The sequence below is a fragment of the Ruditapes philippinarum genome, unplaced genomic scaffold (assembly GCF_026571515.1).
Source record: "Ruditapes philippinarum isolate M1 unplaced genomic scaffold, ASM2657151v2 ctg987_1_1_1_1, whole genome shotgun sequence".
In the NCBI taxonomy this organism is placed as follows: domain Eukaryota; kingdom Metazoa; phylum Mollusca; class Bivalvia; order Venerida; family Veneridae; genus Ruditapes; species Ruditapes philippinarum.
This window is the reverse complement of record NW_026866507.1, coordinates 84,075-105,207: the sequence shown is the minus strand read 5'-3', so window position 1 is coordinate 105,207 and position 21,133 is coordinate 84,075. Positions and strand designations below refer to the sequence as shown.

Sequence of the window (21,133 nt, the reverse complement as noted above, 5' to 3'; positions counted from 1 at the left end):
CATTTGAATAACTGAGGTAAATCTGTTCCATTTCAAAACAAAAACTTCTTTTTTAGTGATCCGTCAAACGGTATAGAAGTTCTTGATGGAAGGTTTGGACCAGGAACTGGTGATATTTTAATAGACTCAATTAATTGCCAAGCAACGGAACAACGGCTAACAGACTGTCCATTTGGTGGTTGGAATGTATCTGATTGTACACATGCTGAAGACGTTGGCGTCATCTGTCCGCCATCATCCGTCACGCCCCGACCAACCATAACCCCAGCTCCCACAGAAGCCCCGGTGATTCCGGGCACTGGCAACTGTAAGTAGTTCTAAATCTATTTTTCTATGTTCGTTAAACTGTAATTATGCGAGAAAAAAAACTTTCAAAATATGATTGTCTGTTAAGTATTCATTCATTTTACTATAACGTCGCTCTGCTTTAACATTTGAATTGCTGGCATTGATGCCGCAACCTTTCGCCGCTGTCCGTAAAATTCCGGAAAAGGACACTCATTTGTAATCGGTAAGGTATTGCAAATATGTAAATTTCTATACAACCGTTTAATAGAAATAATTATTCATAAATTCGGGATTTGGATCATTTTACCTAGATACATGTTATGACCCGTAGCTGTTTTACAATGTAGTAGACCGCAAAGAGATTGATAGTTTCACACTTGTTTTGCAGGCACACAACCTGATGAAAATATAAGAGTAATTGGACCTTCCAATTTAGATGGAGTAGGCGTTGTCCAGATTAGAAGGAATGGCGTTTGGGGCGGGGTATGCGATAATGGGTGGGATCTATCAGATGCTAAAGTTGTATGCCGTATGCTTTGTTTTGAGTAAGTTTTTTATTATGTTAAATAAATTACATGCAGTAACATAAGAAACTATGGTGGCTGATTTGTGCCACTCGTGTTTTCGCCCCGCGACGCCGCCAAGCGAAAAATCGAAAATTTACAAGTTAAAACTGGCGGGGGCGCGCAGCGAAAACACGCTAATTAGCGAGGGCGCGGGGCGAAGTTTAATAAATAAAACTTCGCCCCGCGGGGCCGCGGAGCGAGATTTAAAAAATAAAACGGCAGGGTCGCGGGACGAAAACACGCTAATTAGCGGGATCGCAGGGCGAAGTTTAATAAATGAAACTCCCCGCTAATTAACGTGTTTTCGTCCCGCGACCCCGCCAAGCGAAAAGTCGATAATTAACACGATAATAAACATGTTAACTGGTGGGGGCGCGCAGCGAAAACACGCTTATTGGCGAGGGCGCGGGGCGAAGTTTAATCAATAAACTTCGGCCCGCGGGAGCGCGGAGCGAGATTTAAGAAATAAAACGGCGGGGTCGCTGGACGAAAACACGCTTATTAGCGGGGGCGCGGGGTGAAGTTAAATAAATGAAACTTCGCCGTGCGCCCTCGCTTATTAGCGTGTTTTTGCTGCGCGCCCCGCCATTTTTAACTTGTAATTTTCGACTTTTCGCTTGGCGGGGTCGCGGGGCGAAAACGCGAATGGCAGAAATCAGCCACCATAAGAAACCGAGATTTTTAAACGAAGATAAAATAAAGTTTCTGCAAAGAAGTAATATTTTCTCCCCTTCCTGTCAAATTATTGGATATGAATTATTATTATAATATCGAATATTTTTATTCTAGGACATTAAGAAAATGAAGGGTATTCTAAACAGAAAGATATAACTTCCCTGTTGAAGACCGTTTATCCGTATTAGAAGCACTGTATCATTTATTGCGAGTCTTACGTTGTGTTTGAGTTATTAGGCTTATGTTATGTGCATGTTATGTGTATGGATTATTGTGCTAATGTTATTTGTATGGATTATTGTGCTTATGTTATGTGCATGAGTTATTGTGCTAATGTTATTTGTATGGATTATTGTGCTTATGTTATGTGTATGGGTTAGTGTGCTAATGTTATGTGTACGGGTTATGGTGCTAATGTTATGTGTATGGGTTATTGCGCTAATGTTATGTGTACGGGTTATGGTGCTTATGTTATGTGTACGGGTTATTGTCCTAATGTTATGTGCATGTGTCATTGTGCTAATGTTATGTGCATGAGTTATTGTGCTAATGTTATGTGTACGGGTTATTGTGCTTATGTTATGTGTATGGGTTATTGTGCTAATGTTATGTGTACAGGTTATTGCGCTAATGTTATGTGTATGGATTATTGTGCTTATGTTATGTGTATGGGTTAGTGTGCTAATGTTATGTGTACGGGTTATGGTGCTAATGTTATGTGTATGGGTTATTGCGCTAATGTTATGTGTACGGGTTATGGTGCTTATGTTATGTGTACGGGTTATTGTCCTAATGTTATGTGCATGTGTCATTGTGCTAATGTTATGTGCATGAGTTATTGTGCTAATGTTATGTGTACGGGTTATTGTGCTTATGTTCTGTGTACGGGTTATTGTCCTAATGTTATGTGCATGAGTTATTGTGCTAATGTTAATAGTATGGATTATTGTGCTTATGTTATGTGTATGGGTTTGTGTGCTAATGTTATGTGTACGGGTTATGGTGCTTATGTTATGTGTATGGGTTATTGTGCTTATGTTATGTGCATGGATTATTGTGCTAATGTTATGTGTATGGGTTATTGTGCTAATGTCATGTGTATGGGTTATTGTGCTTATGTTATGTGTATGGGTTATTGTGCTTATGTTATGTGTATGGGTTATTGTGCTAATGTTATGTGTATGGGTTATTGTGCTAATGTTGTGTGCATGTATTATTGTGCTTATGTTATATGTATGGGGTATTGTGCTTATGTTATGTGTATGGGTTATTGTGCTTATGTAATGTGCATGGATTATTGTGCTAATGTTATGTGTATGGGTTATTGTGCTTATGTCATGTGTATGGGTTATTGTGCTAATGTCATGTGTATGGGTTACAGTGTCATATATTGCAATCTTATATAATGCAAATTGTATCTTTTATTTTGGCAATCACAGAGAGTTGATGTGTCTCTGTACACAGTACACTGTATTATTTTATTTTACTTATTTACAGTGTAGATAAAGCTCTCCCAGGAGGCCCGGCGTTCGATACATCAGTTGTGACGGAACCAATGACAGTTGATAACGTTGCCTGCACTGGAAACGAGAGATCAATAACCGAATGCGGACAATCAGCGTGGACAGAGGGCATTTGCCAGCGTAGTGAAATGGCTAAAGTGACATGTGTTGATCTGAACAATGCGCCACCCGGGAGCAAGTTCCAATTTAATTACCATATCTTGTCAATGAACTAAATTTTAAGAAATAATACACAGCACCGAGGGCCTCATAGAATAATGATAGTGACCGATCAGTCAGCCAAGTTAAAGGAGCATATAACCGACGGAAGCCGAAGGCTAGGGCGTTCAATCTTTCAGGCTGACTGGGAGGTCACTATAATGTATGAGGGCCGAAGTACTGTGTGCTATTTCTTATATTATACCGCACTTTTCTAGCATAAAATGGTATATGGAAGGACATATCATCTAAATTTCTAGTAAAATGGACTGAAAACTTTTGGTATTGAGCGTTTTGTAAATTATCCCTTGTGGCTATACGCCGCTAAATTCGGTAATTCATTATATACATTAGAACCATTTTTTATGTGTGTAAAAGGTCACTTTGTTTCTATTAACTTTCTGCAAATTAGGTCTATGCTCAGGCATAATAATAAACCGCTGAGCATCTTAATTTATTGGTATTTTATTTAAAAAACACTGTAAAATGAACAGACAAATTTATTTTTAAATTAAAGTTACAAAAAAGTTAAAAAATTGAACCCTTATTGTTTTACAATAGGACCAGAACCGTTATTGGACTGTACGAACGGACTTCTGTCGAGTAGCTTTGCCAGATCAAGGGATGAGTTCTTAGACGAAAAACATTTGTCTGTAGCCTTGACCTATACCGGACCGTGTAACGTGGTTAAAACAAAAGACGATGACTACGTCACAATTCAAATTCCTTTCGATGAATGCGGTACCCAGAGAAGTGTAATTTCCTTTTACATGTATATTATATTTGTGTAAATAAGAACTTTTTATGATAATTGCTCACAAAATTTCTTAAAAATAGTTTTCTCAGATTAAAAAAAAATCAAGGTAAGGTATTTTACATCGCAAGATTAACAGAGCAATGCACGTTTAGCCTTAAAAGCATGCTGAGATTCATGATGCATGTTTAGATTCATGAGGCATGTTTACATTCATGAGGCATGTTTATATTCATGATGCATGTTTAGATTTATGAGGCATGTTTAGATTCATGAGGTATGTTTAGATTCATGAGGCATGTTTATATTCATGATGCATGTTTAGATTCATGAGGCATGTTTAGATTCATGATGCATGTTTAGATTTATGAGGCATGTTTAGATTCATGAGGCATGTTTAGATTTATGAGGCATGTTTAGATTCATGAGGCATGTATAGATACACAAGGTATGTTTAGATTCATGAGGCATGTTTAGATTCATGAAGTATGTTTAGATTCTTGAGGCATGTATACATTCATAAGGAATGTTTAGATAATGAGGAATATTTAGAACCATGAGGCATGTTTAGATTCATGAAGCATGTTAAGATTCATGAGGCATGTTTATACTCATATGGCATGTTTAGATTCATGAGGCATGTTTAGATTCATGAGGCATGTTATAGATTCATAAGGCATGTTTAGGTACACAGGGTATGTTTAGATTCATGAGGCATGTTTAGATTCATGAAGCATGTTAAGATACATGAGGCATGTTTATACTCATATGGCATGTTTAGATTCATGAGGCATGTTTAGATTCATAAGGCATGTATAGATTCATGAGGCATGTTTAGATTCATGGGGCATGTTTATATTTATGAGGCATGTTTAGATACACAAGGTTTGTTTAGATTCATGAGGCATGTTTAGATTCATGAGGCATGTTTAGATTCATGAGGCATGTTTAGATTCATGAGGCATGTTTAGATTCATGAGGCATGTTTAGATTCATGAGGCATATTTAGATCATGAGGCATGTTTAGATTCATGATGCATGTTTAGATTTATGAGGCATGTTTAGATTCATGAGGTTGTTTAGATAAAGAAGGTATGTTTAGATTCATGAGGCATGTTTAGATTCTTGAGGCATTAATACATTCATAAGAAATATTTAGATAATGAGGAATATTTAGAACCACGAGGCATGTTTAGATTCATGAAACATGTAAAGATACATGAGTTATGTTTATACTCATAAGGCATGTTTAGATTCATGATGCATGTATAGATTCATGAGGCATGTTTAGATTTATGAGGCATGTTTAGATTTATGAGGCATGTTTAGATTAATGATGCATGTTTAGATTAATGATGCATGTTTAGATTCATGAGGCATGTTTAGATTCATGAGGCATGTTTAGATTCATGAGGCATGTTTATATTCATGATGCATGTTTAGATTTATGAGGCATGTTTAGATTCATGAGGCATGTTTAGATACACAAGGTATGTTTAGATTCATGAGGCATGTTTAGATTAATAATGCATGTTTAGATTTATGAGGCATGTTTAGATTCATGAGGCATGTTTAGATACACATGGTATTTATACATTCATAAGGAATGTTAAGATAATGAGGAATATTTAGAAACACGAGGCATGTGTAGATTCATGAAGCATGTTCAGATACATGAGTTATGTTTATACTCACAAGGCATGTTTAGATTCATGAGGCATGTTTAGAATCATGAGGCATGTTTAGATTCATGAGGCATGTATAGATTCATGAGGCATGTTTAGATTTATGAGGCATGTTTAGATTCATGAGGTTGTTTAGATAAAGAAAGTATGTTTAGATTCATGAGGCATGTTTATATTCATGAGGTATGTTTATATTCATGAGGTATGTTTAGATTCTTAAGGCATGTATACATTCATAAGGAATGTTTAGATAATGAGGAATATTTAGAACCACGAGGCATGTTAAGATTCATGAAGCATGTTAAGGTACATGTGTGATGTTTATACTCATAAGGCATGTTTAGATTCATGAGGCAAGTTTGGATTCATGAGGCATGTATAGATTCATGAGGCATGTTTAGTTTCATGGGGCATGTTTAGATTCTTGAGGCATGTTTAGATTCATGAGGTATGTTTAGATTCTTAAGGCATGTATACATTCATAAGGAATGTTTAGATAATGAGGAATATTAAGAACCACGAGGCATGTTAAGATTCAGGTACATGAGTGATGTTTATACTCATAAGGCATGTTTAGATTCATGAGGCATGTTTGGATTCATGAGGCATGTTTAGATTCATGAGGCATGTTTAGATTCATGAGGTATGTTTAGATTCTTGAGGCATGTATACATTCATAAGGAATGTTTAGATTCATGGGGCATGTTTAGATTTATGAGGCATGTTTAGATTCATAAGGCATGTTTAGATACATGAGGCATGTTTAGATTTATGGGGCATGTTTAGATTCATGAGGCATGTTTAGATTCATGAGGCATGTTTAGATTCATGAGGCATGTTAAGATTCATGAGGCATGTTTATATTCATGATGCATGTTTAGATTCATGGGGCATGTTTAGATTTATGAGGCATGTTTAGATACACAAGGTATGTTAAGATTTATGAGGCATGTTCAGATTCATGAGGCATGTTTAGATTCATGGGGCATGTTTAGATTTATGAGGCATGTTTAGATACACAAGGTATGTTAAGATTTATGACGCATGTTCAGATTCATGAGGCATGTTTAAATTCGTGAGGCATGTTTAGATTCATGGGGCATGTTTAGATTTATGAGGCATGTATAGATACATGAGGCATGTTTAGATTTATGGGGCATGTTTAGATTCATGAGGCATGTTTAGATTCATGAGGCATTTTTGGATTCATGAGGCATGTTTAGATGTATAGATTTATGAGGCATGTTTAGATACATGAGGCATGTTTAGATTCATGAGGCATGTTTGATACACAAGGTATGTTTAGATTCATAAGGCATGATTAGATTTATGGGGCATGTTAAGATTCATGAGGCATGTATAGATTCATGAGGCATGTTTAGATACAGTTTTAGATTTATGGGGCATGTTCAGATTCATGAGGCATATTTAGATCATGAGGAATGTTTAGATTCATGATGTATGTTTAGATTTATGAGGCATGTTTAGATTCATGAGGTATGTTTAGATTCATGAGGCATGTTTAGATCATGAGGAATGTTTAGATTCATGATGTATGTTTAGATTTATGAGGCATGTTTAGATTCATGAGGCATATTTAGATCATGAGGAATGTTTAGATTCATGATGTATGTTTAGATTTATGAGGCATGTTTAGATTCATGAGGTATGTTTAGATTCATGAGGTATGTTTAGATTCATGATGTATGTTAAGATACACAAGGTATGTTTAGATTCATGAGGCATGTCCAGATTCATGAGGCATGTTTATTTTCATGAAGCATGTGTAGATTCATAAGGCATGTTTAGATTCATGAGGCATGTTTAGATCATGAGGAATGTTTAGATTCATGAGGCATGTTTAGATCATTAGGCATATGTAGATTCCTGAGGCATGTTTAAATCATTAGGCATGTGTAAATTCATGAGGCATGTATAGATTCATGAGGCATGTTAAGATACACAAGGTATGTTTAGATTCATGGGGCATGTTTACATTTATGAGCCATGTGTAGATTCATGATGCATGTTTATATCATTAGGCATGTGTAGATTCATGAGACATGTTTAAATTTATTAGGTAGATATTCGGTTTATACGGCAGTCTTATATCTAGGCAAATCAGGCAGGTTTAGATTTAAAAGATAGAAATAGTTTATATGGGATTTTTGTTTATTCATAGCGTATATATTTAGGTTCACAATGCATGTTTAGATTTATAAGTGATGGTTAAGGTTTCGGCAGGTGATATGCATGTTCATGTATGGTTGATAAGCATTTATTGAAGACACTCTTTAACTTTTAAAACTGAAATTAATTTAAAAGCTAAACTAAGTGCACATATTTTTTATTCATTTTAAGATTTAAAAATTCAATTTCATTTCCAGCTTAATAGGGCTACACATTTCTTATTTTTTAAGTATTTGTATATTTATATATATATATATATAAATTTCAGTCAAATTCCACACATATCATATACAAAAGTATCATAAGATATTTACCTACTTCATCGACTGGTGACGTGAGCAATGCTAACACATACATGGTGCACGTGCAGTGTGAGTTACCACGTGACGTCGTTGCTGACAAGCCAATTCAACCTCTTACAGAAACCGTAACACAAGTGGCTCCGGGAGAGTTTTTAGTCAATATGCATTTCTACAGGTAAGCCGAAATTCTTCGAAAATGGAGTCTAAATAAAAAAAGTTATCTGAACACCATTATGTTATATTCATAAATAAATGTCTTATATATATATACATCGGCACGCCGCAGCCGCGGCCGTTGTTTTTTCTTCGTGCTAATTGGCCTTATATATCAAAGTTATTTTTACCTTATTTTGACGTCATCACTTTTATTACCATAGCGGCGAGCTATTTATAGCTTTTACCTCAGTCACCATTAATTTTCTTATTACAAATATCTTATGGCAAACACATTTATTGTTTTATAAGACCATTCCCGCCCAAGACTGAATATATATGAAAGAAATAGCGGCATTTGCACCCCTGAAGTCAAAATCCCCACTTTTCCCCGGGTATTGATGGGCTTGAAGCGCTATTAAGTGGTGATTTGAACAATTAGAAATATTAAAGTTTGAAACCTGAAATAGATATCCCTTAATCAAACTATACACCTATTAGTTGAAATTTTATGAAATAGAATAATGTGTTACTTTTGTATATATAACTAAAACACCACTGAATAGTAAGTAACACGTTCACGAAACATACGAGAAATTACTCTGCCCTTTAATTTCAGGAATGGTTTGGTACTAGGGAGGTAATCCTAAAACAAATTATATTTCATGTAGTTACCTCCCTTTCCTTGATCTTAACATGTTTTTAACGGTTTTGGTCATACTAGTATCTGTCACAGATAGAAATATAGATCTATTTACGATTCCTATTCAATTACCTTTTTATGAATGGTAATTTTCGATTGAGTTTGGCCGTTAAGTTATCGAATTTGAATCTATTGACATTCCAAGAATGTGCATGGGGCATTGTGAATCAAAATAGGTATGTATCTATCATATTGACCGACCGGGCTCGATAAGTGACCAATTATTTAGAAGTTCTTGTCATTGTTAACTCGATCAATACCTGACAACCACATATCGCAGTACATAATATTCCTAAACCTTTCGGTTAAAGGTGACGTTCTTGTATCCCAGACAGACAGAAAGAAAGACAGACAGACAGAAAGACAGACATGCACAAACGAACGGACGAACAAACAAACGAATACTCTTACGACTCGTTGAACATACTAAATACTTCAGTAAATTTAAGAGTTTCAACATTCGTTATACAATGATTGTTTCAAGGGCACATAAATCTGTCTATCAAGAATATAAAAGTCTGCAGCAGTTAACTCCCCTGATTTTGAAAGGGCTACATAACTCAGAAAGTAGTCCAGTACTGTAGATAGTAGTCCAGATTTTAGAATCAAGAAGCTTACTTGAATAAGGCCATCTAGAACTATTTCCCACACAAGTGCGAACTTAAAATATGTATGCATATGTACATGTGTATTTTTTCATAAATCGAAAAATCACATTCTATCAGTACTTTCAAATTCTTTGATTACATGCAGAATCTATTTGTTTCCAAATAAGTTAAAAATGTGATCGTTGAATGTGTATCAGCAAGAAAGTGTGTGCGTGAAAACTTAAGTCCAACAACGTACTCTGTAGCATTCTACATTGTATTTTCGGTACATCCACGTAAGTTATCATGACACCAGTGTCCTCGTCACACATGACCACAAAGCACTAGTGACCTCATAACGTTAGTGACCTTATAACATCAACGACATCAGAACCAGTGAACTAAAATATAAGAGACCTTGTGAAATGCGAACACCAGTGACCTTAGGATATTAGTGACCTTTTAATATCAGTGGCCAACTTTCATTAGTATCCTTGAAACATCAGTGACCTTTAAGCACCACTGATATCCATGTTTTTTTGTTTTTTTTTTGTTGTTGTTTTTTCCATTATTTGGTCGATTGACACTAGTGTGAGAATCTGTGACATATACAGCCCAACAAAGTGTTTGATGGTTTTAAGTAGCATTTTTCGTACATGTGTGGCTAATTTAGCAAACTCTAACGGATGTAGCTCGTTGTAGTGTGTTTGTAATAAATAACACGTTGGTGAACTTCTTTGTAGATGCCCTGACATTTAGCCCTGGCCTCAAGATTATAAATCTTTTTTTCTGAGGTCAGTCTCAAATATCAGCATTTTCATTGGTCAGTGTTCAGTCAAAGCTGGTTTCGGACCAATCAAATGCTGGAGATTTGAGTTTGAGCGCAGAAAAAAATCTTTCTTACATTGAACCTTTGTATTTGTGATATTAAATTGTTGCTGGCGTTAAACGTTTACTTTTTAATGATCTATTTAGCTTTTAAACACAAAATAATATTTTTCTCATATTGTGGCGGTATAAATGAGATATATATAGTAGTGTGTTTAGAATGAGATTTTGTCATGAATGTGTGTTACTTTATGCCCGACTGTCTTTTAGTTTTGCCCCGGATCGGTCACTATAAGTAATGTGAAAGGTTTGAGTCGTTGTAGGGTCCATCTTATACAATTGATACTCTCTAACATCTTTTTACATTTGTCAAACCTCAAATGAAAAAGGATCTAGTACCATGATATAAGTTTTTCTGCACTCACATTTACGTTTTCTTCTATTGGAATAAGATAGAAAGGCTATATAATATAGCGTTATGTAATGCAATACAGTACAATACAATATAATATGATAATTAAGATGAATGTCGTTGAGTATATGATTATGCATGCTGTTAACGTTTTTGTCTATTTATCCAAATCATAAAGATATTTTCTTATATCTAGTTATTTTTTTGCTTATTTATTTATTTTTGTTATTTTTTTTATTCTATTTTAATTAAATTATATTTTTTAGCTTTTACCTCCGTCAAGATTAGGTCAGAATGTATGCTACGTAATTAGGTCACATTATATCATAAATGCACAGTATTCATGTAAACTTTACATTTGATTTCAGGAATAATAGCTTTAAGGTCCCAGTTAGCGACTTTCCTTTGCAGTTACCACTGGGAGAATGGTTAAACGCGGCCCTGGAGCTGACAGATGTCGACAAAAACCTTAAACTAGTCGTGCCAAACTGTTACGCTACTCCGACAGCTGATAAGAATGATCCCATCAGATATCCATTATTTACAGATAAGTAAGTAAAAAACAACGTTATTTTTAAATGTTGTAAATCATTGTTACATGTCTAACTTGCATTGTTTATCACTCTTTCTTATAACGTACTAAAACATAGGTACAAAAGGCATTCACTACATTCAAATTAAACTGTTAAAGATACCCAAACATACACACAAACACGAACGCCATCTTTAAACAAACACGTGTCGATACTGTATAATTTTTCATTACATGCTTATAAGTGGTTTATAGAAATATATCAGTGAAGCATAAAACTGATATTTTACTGTTTCAAACAGTGAAATTATCAATTTGATATTTTTCACTGTTTTAAATTTAAGTCCGTTACGTTATTTCAGTGAAATACCAGCGTGCAAAGTACCGGAAATCAACTTAATTTACGTGGCGTCGTAAATGACGTCATGTCGTATTAGTATTTGTCACGTTTTTCATTTATTATTACTATTTTTAAAAGTTTCTTTGCATATAATGAAAAGAAAATTTGTTTAGTTGGTGTTAGATCGAAATATATTTCACCTCGTGAACACCAAAAGTTCACATTTCATTCGTTGCTGCGTCACTCGTGAAATATACCTTTTAGTGCTCACTCGATGAAATACACTGAACTAAACAAATATCCTCTGGTTCTTTAATCGGAAAAGGGAAGGGTTGAAACGGTATCTCCTCCCTGGATTAGAGCGGCGTTTTAAATCAAACAATTACATGTAATATTCTTAATTGGATGCCTAGATATCTATCAAGCGGAAAAAAACAACATTTTGTTTTATCTAGCTTTTCAAAAGAAAGAAACAGTAATGTCGGCGTGTCATAGGGCACTTTTCTGGGACCTATATACATTTTCATTTATGTGAACAACATGTGAGAATCACTCACTAGCGTAACACTTTAAGTTAAACATGCTTCCCTTTCTGTAGTATTTATAATCTGTTTTGTATTTAGTGTACCCTTTGCCTAATATGTACAAGTTTCAAAACAGTAAAAATGATTAAACTCTATATACAAATATAACTCGTTAAAATAATTGACCCAATAGTTCTGCTTCTTTAAATTAAGAATTGGCCATTCAAAGCAAAGGTGGCAGTATCAGTGTTTGGGCACCCAACCCTATCAGCGCCAGGACCCCTGCTACCACCCAGAAAAAAGTCACTTCTAAGGCTTACTCTAAGATACTAAATACAAAACCACCGATAAAATCATAAAAAAAAATCCACTATCAAAATTATAGTAATAGAAAGGTGAAAAGCCTACTATTTGTTTATTTGCCAAATAATGTGGAACACGGGAAATCGTCGTTTCGGCGACTGAGTCGGTGCGGTGTCCTATTATGGCTGTTTTGAATATCACTTTTTGACAGGCGAGATTTGGACTATTTAATCTTTTGCATTGATAATACAGAGACAATTAACACTATCTCGAAGAAAATATGGCGACATTGAACATTTAATTTGTCGCATGTTTTACTTTTATCATTGCGAGAATCAAAATATACTCTCGTCAGTCTGTTTTAGACGTTCTCCAAACAGACAATCGAGCATTAACTAAGATAAATTAACAACTCGAGGAGGTCGTAAACTAGCGATGTTCCAACTGGCACAATCAGGACACCGTAGTATCAGACATATATCAGATATGACACCGATTAATACCTGTTCAGTAGCAGTAAACTGTTTTACTACATGTACTCGTCACATTCTTGTTATATTTAGTTATTGTAATTTTACTGTCATATATTTAAGGTGTACTGATTGACAAGACGGTTGGCTTCTTCCCGTTGAATAACACGTGGTTTGGCTACCGTTACCAGACGTTTAAATTTGTACAGTACAGTGAGGTGTATATACATTGTGACGCCTATGTTTGTGAACATGACGACCCAAATCCACAATGTGACCGGAGCTGTTTCGAAACTTCAACATCTGCAGCTGCTCCAGGTACGTTCAAAGATTGTGATTAAAAAAAAGAGTTGGAGCACCACACTAATTACCGCATTCCGGTATATACCGGACAAAGCGCTTGATTGATTAAATTATAAAATCTCGCCTTTTCACCCGCCGAAATTTTTCTGCTTTGTCATCATGATTTTTGCAAGCGTCTAGAGGTACTGCTCCAACACTGTAGTAAATTTAATCAAATTTCAAAACATAGACCGGAATATATCTTTACTAGAATGGCTATTTCAGCACATATGGAGGTGATTCGACATTCAACATTAAGTTGTAGAAAAAAGAATTTTTTTCGAACGAAAATACTACTGTCAGGCTTTACAGTTTTTTTTCCTCATGCTACACGAACCTTAAAATCAAATAATTATACACGTGTTTCAAAAAGATTTTAACGGAACATTTAGAAAACAGTACGCCGAGCTAAAAGTTGATTTGACTATTTTTATATATATCAGCATAATATCTCTTAAAAGCAACTTTTATTTTCATGAACCGTTCTCATATTCTTGACTAAAACAGAAAAGCTTTGAAAGGGAAACAATCGCGATAAAGACTGGGTTGTTCCCCTTTAAATTTGTGTTATTAAAATTGTGAAAAAAATCCGGCATAAAGATGCCGCAGTGTCAAAAGTGTCGCATTTTTTGTGGCGAAAACGCTACAAAATTTATTTTCGAGTATATCAGCCAACATATATTTTCCTTACAAGGCTCTTAACTGGTGGCATATCAATTCATCAAACTTTGCACTTCCGTAGTGAATATTAGCTAGGGAAAAAATGTCGAAGTATGCCGAATTTATGTGAACTAATGACGGGAAAAAATGATTGTTTGATTTCTTACAGAGTCAAGGAGAAAAAGAAGTAGTTTTAGGGCTCCCCAGCACGTGTATGTTAGTAGTGGTATGATGATTGTCTATGATCCCCTCCCATCAAACGAGATCATTCGACCAGACCAGAAAACATCGAGTGAGTCATTTATATACATGTACATATTGTGTAACCCGCTTGACTTAAGTGGTGAAAGATAATGCCTTCGAGTCCCAGTCTTAAACCATATTTGTTTCAGTTCACTCGCAACTTACATTATAACTTCTTTATAAGTCTGCTTCAGAAATTATCCTGTTATAGTGTCAAATGAAAAAAACACTTTGCATGGTTGAGGCCCGAGTAGGGCTCGAGTCTACCTTTCCTGGTTTGAGGGGAAAACGCCCACCGCTTCCCTTGCATTTCAGAACTGTTGGTACAAGCCCAGCTATGGAGAAAATATTTGTATGATAAAAGTTAAAATAAACCCCAGTGTTTAACGTAATGCATCCCCTAAATAGTTTACTCTGATTTATTTTAGAATAAAAACATGAGTTAAACCACCAGCCTTTTGTAGGCTTGCGTGGCTGCTTTAACATATCACAGAAGTTCGATCCCCCGAGCTAGTCTTGATCACTATGTAAAGCAGGCTTTTAGAGATTAAGGACCCTTTTACCTTGTAAATCGACATTTGACAATAGAGATTCTTACGTTTGAACTTGAAAAGCGTTAGAGTGTATAGTTATAAAATGTAAATAAAAGTGGAGTAACCTCTCGTTTAAACAGATTAAATTGCAATGACAGATCTACACACCGCTTTAACGACATTGAATTAGGGAACTCTATTTTGAGATAAATTTTACTGTCACTTAAGATACCATGTTATAAACACAAATAACACATTATGTGATGCTTTGTACTTGTTACAGGGCTTCTGTTAAATACACTACTATCTAGCCTTATTGTAATTATTATTTGGAACTTTATCTAAACTATTAGTTTTTGAATGTTGCACTGTGGGCTCGATGTATCGACAATTTCACATAGAAATATTTCGGCCTTGAATCAAAATCACCGATTGCCTTTATACACTAGATGATATTGCACATTCATGTTTGCACTCGATATTGCTTTACAATCTATAAAAATGTTTTGTACTTAAACCTTACACAAATATTACTTGTTAAAATTAACATTGCAGTTGTTTTTAAAAAAATATTTGCTTAGTGACACTAGAATGATAACAAAATATGATAGTTTTAGATACGGATTGGGCAATAACATTTGATTTAATGACGATTTTCTTGTTCACCTGCAAGTGCTGCTACGTGCATAATTGCAAACACATGTGGGCACTTGAATAAGATAATCAACAATTCGTAACATTTCTGAATTGCTTTTTCGCATTGAATAATCCAAAGCCGTTAAAGTGCTAGAGATAATTTGAATCGATCGAGGCGAGAGGCAAGTGATTAACCACTTGCCGGTCCCCACTATTAAGAGATCTTAACCACTTGGCCACGCAGGTCCCCTCTTGTCAGATATCTAAACAACTTGGCCTTGCAGGTCCCCACTAGTCAAATATCTTAACCACTTGACTTCGCAGGACCCCACTAGTCAAAGATCTTAACCACTTGACTACGCAGGTCCCCACTAGTCAGATATTTTAACGACTTGGCCTTGCAGGTCCCCACTAGTCAAAGATCTTAACCACTTGACTTCGCAGGACCCCACTAGTCAAAGATCTTAACCACTTGACTACGCAGGTCCCCACTAGTCAGAGATTTTAACCACTTGACCTCGCAGGCCCCACTAGTCAAAGATCATAACCAGTTGGCCATGCAGGTCCCCGCTAATCAGAGATTTTAACCACTTGACCACGCAGGTCCCCACTAGTCAAAAAACTTAACCAGTTGGCCATGCAGGTCCCCGCTAATCAGAGATTTTAACCACTTGACCACGCAGGTCCCCATTAGTCAAAGATCTTAACCAGTTGGCCATGCAGGCCCCAGAAAATAATGTTCAAGGGTATACATTGCAATAAATCATCCGCTCATCTTCGGCACTTTTCTAATTTTCTTGATATGTCAAGTTAGAACAAATGATATTGGCAATTTCCTGACAAAGTGCGTAATAATTACTTTTAATCCACTTCAAAATTCACAAAGTAACAGGTACATGCATTAATTTTTTTTTGTAGCTGCAAGACCTTCCACTGAAAGTTCTTCAAACCATTCAACCCAGTCACCAGCCGTTATTACTAAGGCACCGTCAACGTCGTCTAAAACAACAAGCCAATCGCAGACTGTTTCAAATCACGTGACTTCAGTGCCATCAAAAATGAGTAGCCAATCACAGACTGTTTCGGATCATGTGACACAGAAAACTAGTCATGCAACTAATCATCCTGAAAACGGCTACTCAAAAAATTGGATTGAAGAAAAATTTATAGTTGGTAGCGGGTCAAGATCAATGTTCAAGCCTTGTTTTGTTGTAGTTTTGGTCTCTTTTTGTTTACATTTTATTCGACTTTGATAGTTAACAGTTGTCATGAGTGTTTTAGAAACAATTCAGGGATACTTCAATGTAACACGTAATTTCCTTGAACAATAGTGATTGTAATATTATTTCAATTTCCTTCGATGTTATAAAAAAGCAAGCTAAGTAATTTTCTTTTACAACCTTTCATTAATATATTTTCTTTTGCAAAGTTGCCTTTAAAATCAACTCATACTTGCAATGACGTTATGAAATTTTATAACAAAATTGAAATAACATTTTATTTATCGGTCGCAAAAAATTCATTTAAAAAAATTAAGTTTAAACGCTAGGGAATTGTTTTTCTTTTATGTTTTACAGATCCTTAAACTTTCAATATAATATCCTTATAAATTTGATACATAGCAATAAAAGCTAGTTCTCACTTGATCCGCTTTTTCACATTAAACGTGTTTATTTGGGCTTGAGGTTATCAGAGATTGACATATTTAGTTTAAATATTTATATTGAGCATCAAGATTAAGTTTGCTTTTTATCATAAATTTTTAACCCCCGATTCATTGGTGCAGTGTAAACTTTTATCAAAGAACAAACATTATTTATTATGCTAAATAACCGCAGCTTTAATTAAATCCGTGCAAAAACGAAGATTAAACAGGATGTAAAATGAAAAAGTAAGGCAACAAGTTTGCATTAAAAATTCTCAGAAAATAGACGAAAAGAACCGAAAGGATGAGTAATTGGCGACAAGAAGACAGGACCTCCAGGTGCATTAAAACATAACTATGTAAGGCTATATAATATATATAAAATATTTTCCAGTTGGTGCCATACTTTAATTATTTTTTTAAAGATTCATGTACTAGAAACATAATTGAACTGCATTTTAAAGGGATTTTGATTCATGTCGGCCAAAATTACGTTTGTTTCATTATGTCGGTACAAATCTGACACCAATATCCGTTGTGATATTTCAAATTATGACGTCATTTGGTTGACGTCTCTTTTAACGCTAATGTACGCGGATAAAAGGCCATTAAGACCAATATGTTAATTATCATATTTAACGATTTTATTTGCGATTGTATTAACATAACAAATTTCTTAGTCACGTTGTACACTTTCATTAACAGTATAAATAACCCCCAGTGGCCTATGAGAAATTAACATTACTAAAAAGTGAGGGATAATAAAGTTATATGTTATTAACTTCTTCTTGTATTTTGTACTACCGCCCTCATTTTATTAAATGTCATTTTACATAATTTTACGAAAAACAAGTAGTTTGAATGAGAAGAGTGTGATTTTCCTGTATGTGGTGCTATAAAGGTACTGTAAATTTCAGTCTAAAAACCACTTTAGAAACTGTTTACTTTGCCACTTACAAATACTATCGTAATGTTACAGAATAATGATATTGTTATGCATTTTAAACTTAATTTTACAAGTGCATGAGTAAACAATGCAACTATTATATTTACAAATTCACATTCAACAATTAAATTATACAATGATATTAAACCGACGTATAAGGTTAGACAAAATAGTGTCTTATAGGTGGTTGGGAGAGGATGCGATTTTATTTTAGGGTCGGGCCGCTACGACTTTCTTTCTTTCCTTACAATTCTTAAGTTTTTAATTAGATCCTGAAATGAAACTAAGCTGTATAACGCTGACGCTCACTGGCATTGAAAACACCATTTGAGCCGCGTCACGTCAAAACCAACATAATGCGTTTGCGACCAGCATGGATCCAGACCAGATTTCGCATCCGCGCAGTCTGATCAGGATCCATGCTGTTCGATATCATTTCTCTACTTGTAATACATTTGTAAGCGAACAGCATCGATCCTGATCAGACTGCGCGGATGCGCAGGCTGGTCTGGATCCATGCTGGTCGCAAACGCATTATGTTAGTTTTGTCGTGACGCAGCTCATTTATTAAATTGCTTCAAAAATAAATGCTTAAATTTAAACTTGCCAAATTCGCTTTATTACATTTTTTTTTTCTGATTTCATTGAAGATTGTGATATGTAATAATATATCATATAAAATCATAATTGTGTTTTCCACCATATTGTATATATTGACGTTTATTCAACTCGCATCCTTCCGCCATACACGTCCATACAGAATTGTGTTGCCTAGAAAAAAGTCATAATCATCATTTTACTATTGTTTTTACTTAGACAATATTTAAGCCGTGTCACGACAAAACCAACATAGTGTGTTTGCGACCAGCATGGATCCAGACCAGCCTGGCTCTATACTGGTGGCAAAGGCTAATCACTTTTGGCTTCCAAAAGGTTTATGGTAAAATAAGTTAATGTATGAAAAAAATGTAAATGTAAATATTGTCTTTAGTTTTATAGTTGAAAGATAACTGTTATTGTTCTTTGTCTATTTTGGATTGATAATCTTTTTTATATGAATGGTGCTTTATAAATTTGTATTCACCACTGTTTTTGTTTACTTTATGATAGAATTTTCTACTATCTTTACCAAAATCTTTCCCCCTTAACTAACGGGGTATGAGGAATTTATGTATAACAATTATTTATTTGTTAACATGCAACATTTGACCGAAGTTACTTTATCCTGCCCTGTATTTAGCAGAGTATGGAAATTTTCTGGATAGTAAGTGCCTTAACTCACGTTAAATCACCTAATTTGTACAGTTGGCAACATTTTTTATTCATTAGAATTACAATATTTTTTTAAGTTTCCATGTATATAAACAACACTTTAGAATACTGGGTTTGAAACTTAATTTCATCGATCTGAATCAGACAATTACAAATTTTTGGAATAATTATATTATATAATATTACATTACATTTCATTATATTCAATGACATACTATAAAAACAGGGAGCATGGGTTTCTGATTTCAAAACTGAAACAACAATTAAGAAAACTTAATACACAAGTTGTTTTTTATGTACAATGCACTCTAGTGTACTATTCTCGTCCCCTTATCCGTCCATTCATTCAATATACTTACTTATTAAAAGTCAATTAAGCTATATCCATTACTTTATAATTACTTTATTATCATTTAACCGTCCAAAAGTTCAGAAATGTCCATTTTATTGTATTACGTTTTTGTTGTTGTTTTTTACAGTTAAGCATAAATATATATTCGTAGTTTGTTGATTCAAGTTTGATTATGAACTTTTGTACTTATTGCCTCGATTCGAAGCGATGCTCAGTTACTAATAAAGATAATAATTGACTGATGTGTTACTTGTGTTGGGCCCGCCTGCGCACATGATGCTTATGGTGAGCTTTTATGACAGTTGGTTGTTCGTAAACAATTGATTCGGATAACGTCTCCTCTTTATACTCCTGGTCAACTTTGCCAAGTTTTTTCCTTGCATGAAGCTGTACCAAAAATGTCCAAGAGGTAACAGCCATGGTCCGTAGCATAACCTTAGATTTGACCGCAATTTTGCAAGCTTTTACATTGAGACGCCAACCTCCAAGAAAAGTATCTCAGTCTGAATGGGTAGTAACAAGGTCTTTCAATTATAAGAAGTTGGTTTAAGAAGTGTGTGACATAAACGCGCGCTATAGAGCACGTGATTACAACACTTAAGTCATATGTAGGGTACCATGGAAATGTATGCTACGCCATTTAAAAGAATATAAAACGGAACTTATTAGCAAATAAAGGTGTCACTTGCATACACTTTAACTTTCCTACCTATTCCTAACATATTATTTTGCGAGAACAGTCACGATTCACGCATCTGGTCAGGAACACGTGTTTCAAATTGAACCTTTACATTTAGTTCCGCGAATGTTCAAGACGAGTCGTTTTAAACTGGATAAAGTGATGTCCAAAACTTGTAATTGACTTCGATGACGTATCATTCTGTTTTATGCTTCAAAGATAAGGCAGAATTGAGGGAAACAAATGGAACTTCGGCAATCAAGAGGTGTTTTCGTTTGCGCTATGTGGTCGTTGAAGGGAAATCCTAGTCACAAACGCTTAAATTGATTTTTAAAAAGTTCAATCTTTGAAAATCAATTATTTATATGGAGCATTTTTCAAGTAAAACTCTGTTAACTTTGTTAAAAATTGGCTCTACTCCGGGGGATTTGAATCTATAGACCGTCATTGAGCTGTTCCCTCTCAATAGCAATAAGACCTAGAGCTGAAGACATTTTGCATTATATGGTTACTATTAAGTTTATTCAAATCATGACCCCGGCTCCCAAACTTGCCACGCCTTGGTAGTCATTTTATTGGATTAGATTAGACTTAGAGTTCAGATATCTGGTGCACAACATTGCTAATCATTACTAAGTATAAGTTTTGACCCTTCATGACCCTTGGTAAAATAGTTTGGCCTCAAGGTCGTTTTTTGCATAGATTGAAATAGGTACAATCTTTAAAAATTGGTGCATTACTTTAATGTCTTGAGGTTAAATGTTTTGAATGGAGAAAAACTACCAATTTTAT

At 34.9% G+C, this 21,133-nt stretch overlaps 2 protein-coding genes across 2 annotated transcripts in view; one reads left to right on the top strand and one right to left on the bottom strand.

Annotated features, from left to right (window-relative positions):
* LOC132732694 (receptor-type tyrosine-protein phosphatase kappa-like) overlaps window positions 1-8,334 on the bottom strand; it is a 35,749-nt gene extending 27,415 nt beyond the window's left edge. Inside the window, exon 1 of the mRNA XM_060719166.1 lies at window positions 8,194-8,334. The gene's annotated coding sequence lies outside the window, so the exon portion shown is untranslated. The remainder of the gene's footprint in view (window positions 1-8,193) is intronic.
* LOC132732698 (deleted in malignant brain tumors 1 protein-like) overlaps window positions 1-19,900 on the top strand; it is a 28,886-nt gene extending 8,986 nt beyond the window's left edge. The window contains 9 exon segments of the mRNA XM_060719170.1: window positions 57-307; window positions 677-833; window positions 3,027-3,226; window positions 3,812-4,005; window positions 8,148-8,356; window positions 11,233-11,431; window positions 13,174-13,351; window positions 14,205-14,327; window positions 16,366-19,900. Of these exon segments, the coding sequence (XP_060575153.1) occupies window positions 57-307; window positions 677-833; window positions 3,027-3,226; window positions 3,812-4,005; window positions 8,148-8,356; window positions 11,233-11,431; window positions 13,174-13,351; window positions 14,205-14,327; window positions 16,366-16,700 (1,846 nt within the window). The 3' untranslated portion in view covers window positions 16,701-19,900.
* The last annotated feature ends 1,233 nt before the right edge of the window (window positions 19,901-21,133 follow it).